The sequence below is a fragment of the Chroicocephalus ridibundus genome, chromosome 20 (assembly GCF_963924245.1).
Source record: "Chroicocephalus ridibundus chromosome 20, bChrRid1.1, whole genome shotgun sequence".
NCBI classification, from domain to species: Eukaryota; Metazoa; Chordata; class Aves; order Charadriiformes; family Laridae; genus Chroicocephalus; species Chroicocephalus ridibundus.
This window is the reverse complement of record NC_086303.1, coordinates 4,885,635-4,890,045: the sequence shown is the minus strand read 5'-3', so window position 1 is coordinate 4,890,045 and position 4,411 is coordinate 4,885,635. Positions and strand designations below refer to the sequence as shown.

The 4,411-nt window shown below is 54.7% G+C and overlaps 1 protein-coding gene across 3 annotated transcripts in view; it reads left to right on the top strand.

Moving 5' to 3' along the window:
* The first annotated feature begins 1,800 nt into the window (after positions 1 to 1,800).
* RBBP5 (RB binding protein 5, histone lysine methyltransferase complex subunit) overlaps positions 1,801 to 4,411 on the top strand; it is a 40,104-nt gene continuing 37,493 nt past the window's right edge. For 2 of the 3 annotated variants that reach the window (XM_063356890.1, XM_063356889.1), the window contains exons 1-5: positions 1,805 to 1,941; positions 2,081 to 2,106; positions 2,205 to 2,377; positions 3,607 to 3,747; positions 4,227 to 4,389. In XM_063356890.1, coding sequence (XP_063212960.1) covers positions 1,923 to 1,941; positions 2,081 to 2,106; positions 2,205 to 2,377; positions 3,607 to 3,747; positions 4,227 to 4,389 — 522 coding nt within the window. In that variant the 5' untranslated portion in view covers positions 1,805 to 1,922. Of the gene's footprint in view, positions 1,942 to 2,080; positions 2,107 to 2,204; positions 2,378 to 3,606; positions 3,748 to 4,226; positions 4,390 to 4,411 lie in introns of all 3 variants that reach the window. The other variant, XM_063356888.1, reaches the window with a different exon arrangement.

The window sequence follows — 4,411 nt, the reverse complement described above, 5'->3', positions numbered from 1 at the left end:
TTTAAAGATTCTACAGACTGTGAACTGAAATTGGTACCGAACTCAAACCCCTTGAGTCTGCTCCCAGCTAAGGCTACCTTTATTGCCTCCGTCTACTGAAGATGTTTGTTACAGTCTTTTGTGTTATAAAAGGGTACTTGTAACTTGTGCATTGTACAATGCACCACCTGTAACCAGGCACTGGGCTGGCGTCTGTTATATGTGGACACAAACCACTGTGTGCTGTTCCAGTAGCGTGATCACTGCCACTTAAAACAAGGTAAATCCCAGAGGCGGAGGCTGGCTGCTGTGAACAGTGAGGAATAAACCTCCCCTCTCCCATCCTACAGTGATTGTGGGATTTGTACTTCATGTACAAAGGCGCAAGGTTTACATGCTGCTGTGACCAAGGTGGCTCTGCTACACGAGTTGCTGGTCATTGCAAGGTTCAAGTACAGCCCAAGAGTTGCTTGGACCCTGCTCTGCCTTTCAGGCTGCCCAGCCCCATGTTCAGCTCTTCCTTCACCCTGCACCCAGAGAAAATATTGCAGGGGCAGAAGAATGGGCTGGGGGGCTGCGGGAACCTGGCAGAGTGGTGCTGGGTCTCGCTGCCACAGCAGGAGCCTGCAGGACACTTTGTGTGTGTCTTGAAGTACCAGATACCCACCTTAATTCTGAGGGTTATCACTGACGCTAAGCGCCTTGTTTTGGGATGGAAAGCCCTGGGAGCCTGCACCGCCCTGGTGCCGTGGGTGGGGATGGAAAGTGCACCCCCTACACCCCCTCCTCCCTTCAGCCCTGCTGATTTTACCTTAAGTAAGTTACAAAAGTAACTTCCCCCACCACCACCCCCACCTCCCCTAGAGCAGAGCTGCCCTTTTCAGGAGACTGGGGCCCTTGATCTGTTTCAGCCCCGCCTCGAGGCATAACAATAAAATAGCACTATATGTTCTTAGAGGGGCTTCACGTGCTCTGCTGGGTGGAGCCCTGGTTATGGGAAATGTAGGAAAATGCAGGGAGCTGACGGAGCGCCTACGGGAGTGCAATAACCGCAACAGCCCAGCTCAGCCCTTGTATTTTATCATGGAATCACAGAATGGTTTGGGTTGGAAGGGACCTTAAAGATTGTCCAGTGCCACCCCCTGCCCTGGGCAGGGACACCTCCCACCAGCCCAGGTTGCTCCAAGCCCCGGCCAACCTGGCCTTGAACCCCTCCAGGGATGGGGCAGCCACAGCTTCTCTGGGCAACCTGGGCCAGGGGCTCACCGCCCTCACAGCAAACAATTTCTTCCCCAGATCTCATCTAAATCCCCCCTCTTTCAGTGTAAAACCCTTCCCCCTCGTCCCATGGCTCCCCTCCCTGATCCCGAGTCCCTCCCCAGCTTTCCTGGAGCCCCTTTAGGGACTGGCAGGGGCTGGAAGGTCTCCCCGGAGCCTTCTCTTCTCCAGGCTGAACCCCCCCAGCTCTCTCAGCCTGTCCTCACAGCAGAGGGGCTCCAGCCCTCCCAGCATCTTCGTATCATTATTATTATCGTTAATTTTTTGTACCTGACCCGCTCGGTACCACCCCGCGCTCCCGCAACCCCTTTGCTGTAAGAGCCGCCGCCGTCAGCCCAGCCCTCGGAACCTCGGGCCCGCGGCCGCGGGACCCGCCCGGACCCCTCCGCGCGCAGGCGCCGGGCTGCCCGCCTCACTGCCTGAGCGCCGTCGCCGCACCGAGCGCCGTCGCCGCACCGAGCCCTGCCGCCGCTCCGGGAAGAGGCACCGCTGGGCCCGTCCTTCCGCGGGTCGTGTGGAACCGAGCGTGGAGTGCCGCTGGGCCGCGGGACCGGCGGAGGAGGGAAGCGGGGATTTGTCAGGCGAACGCTGGGGCGTCGTAGCGCCAGGTCCCCTCAGCGGGGTCCTTCGGCGACGGGGACGGAGGGAGCGGGACGGCGGCCGCGATGAACCTGGAGCTGCTCGGTGGGTCCGGGGCGGGGGGGGGCGAACGGCCCGGGCCGGGCCGGGGACCGTCGGTAGGCGGGTACCGAGCCGCCGCCCCCGCAGCGCGGTCGGCGGGGGCGGCGGTCGCGCCTCACGTCTTTGCGTTTCGTTGTTGCAGAGTCGTTCGGCCAGAACTACCCTGAGGTAAACGTCCTCCCCCGCCCCGCCGGGCTGCCCCCGGCCCGCTGGCTGCTGCCTGCGGCCGGGCTGACCGGCCCCTCTGGGCCGCCCTCTCCCCGCAGGAGGCGGATGGGACGCTGGACTGCATCAGCATGGCCCTGACCTGCACCTTCAACCGCTGGGGCACGCTGCTGGCTGTGGGCTGCAACGACGGTCGCATCGTCATCTGGGACTTCCTCACCAGGGGCATCGCCAAAATCATCAGCGCTCACATCCATCCCGTCTGCTCGCTATGGTGAGAAAAGGCTCGCTTTTTCTCAGAAGAACTGATCTCGGTGTTTAGTTGTAATTGAGCTTGTAGTTTATGAAGCAGTTATGAAAGGCTGTTCTTATTTTTGTTGGAATTTGTGCGTGGCTGTGTTTGCTGAGTATTGGGTGCTCTGGTACCCTGACAGCTCTTAACACCTGGGCATGTCGGTTGCTGAAATGCCAGTCTATTGTGGGATAATCAGTTACGTTTTAGGTAACTTCAGTTACATTCAGGGTAATCAGTTACATTCCAGAGTTTGGAAGCCGTAAAATCACAGAATGGCTTTTGTTGGAATGTACCTTAAAGATCATCCAGTTCCAACCCCCTGCCGTGGGCAGGGACACCTCCCACTAGACCAGGTCACTCAAAGCCCCGTCCAACCTGGTCTTGAACATCTCTAGGGATGGGGCAGCCAAAGAGTCCCTCCCTATTTTTCCTGGAGCCCCTTTAGGGACTGGAAGGGGCTGGAAGGTCTCCCCGGAGCCTTCTCTTCTCCAGGCTGAAGCCCCCAGCTCTCTCAGCCTGTCCCCACAGCAGAGGGGCTCCAGCCCTCCCAGCATCTCCGGGGCCTCCTCTGGCCCCGCTCCAACAGCTCCGTGTCCTTCTGCTGTTGGTGCCCCAGCGCTGGAGGCAGCACTGCAGGGGGGTCTCCCCAGAGCAGAGCAGAGGGGCAGAATCCACTCCATTGCCCTGCTGGCCACACTGCTGGGGATGCAGCCCGGGGTGCAGGGGCCTTTCTGGGCTGCCAGTGCGCATTGCTGGCTCCTGTTGAGCTTATCCACCAGCATCCCCAAGACCTTCTCCTCAGGGCTGCTTTCCATCCATTCTCTGCCCAGCCTGGGTTTGTGCTTGGGATTGCCCCGACCCAGGTGCAGGACCTTGCACTTGGCATTGTTGAACTTCATGAGGTTCACATGGTCCCACCTCTCCAGCCTGTCCAGGTCCCTCTGGATACTATCCCTTCTCTCCAGTGTGTCGACTGCTCCACACGGCTTGGTGTCGTGGCAAGGCAAATTTGCTGACAGTGCCCTCAGTTCCTTCCTGTCTTTATCAAACGTGCCATGCCTATTAAGTTTTTGGATCTTAAACTTATGTTTCAGGCTAACAGGTTTATATCTGAGTCAGATAATTTGGTCGTATAATTTTGAACTGTGGTTGTATGTTTTGTGCATTTAAGGAGTAACTTTTACTTGAACTGCCTCTTGTTACTGTAGCTGGAGTCGAGATGGTCACAAACTGGTGAGTGCTTCAACCGACAACATTGTGTCGCAATGGGATGTGCTCTCTGGGGACTGCGACCAGAGATTTCGATTTCCTTCGCCTATCTTGAAAGTTCAGTACCACCCTCGAGACCAGTAAGTCCTGTGAAAAAAGGGTTGAATGCTCTTATTTTGGTAGAACTAATGGTTGTTAAACTGTTTTTGTTGCAATTTGCAAAGTGATTTTTTCCAAATCTAGTAGATGCTGTCAGTGTACATTCTTTTTGTGATTAGAACCGTAACTGGATTTGTTCTGGCTCTTTTTATTATGAAAATATCAGGAAAGGAGGAGAGTAAACAAAAGAATGTGTCTTAGAAATGTGTATAGAAATGTCTTGTTGATTTTATGAGTTACTACATAAACTTGGAGAAGCTTCCAGAAAAAGAAAAGAAATTAAAGTAGACACCAATTTAATGTCACGTTGTGATTTAAGTAACAAAGATGAAATAAGATAATAAAAACACAGAGGTATTCTGTATTTCTTGATACGGGTTGAGATTTTTTTCTCACTTGTAAACTTGGAAACTTCTTTTCCAGAGAGGAAACTACTAACACTTCTTTTTCTGCTTTGCAGAAACAGAGTTTTGGTTTGTCCCATGAAGTCAGCGCCGGTGATGCTAACGCTGTCAGACTCTAAACACGTTGTCCTACCTGTGGATGATGATTCTGATCTCAATGTTGTGGCCTCCTTTGACAGGCGAGGGGAATACATTTATACGGGCAATGCCAAGGGGAAGGTGAGACTTCAGCAGGTGGCAC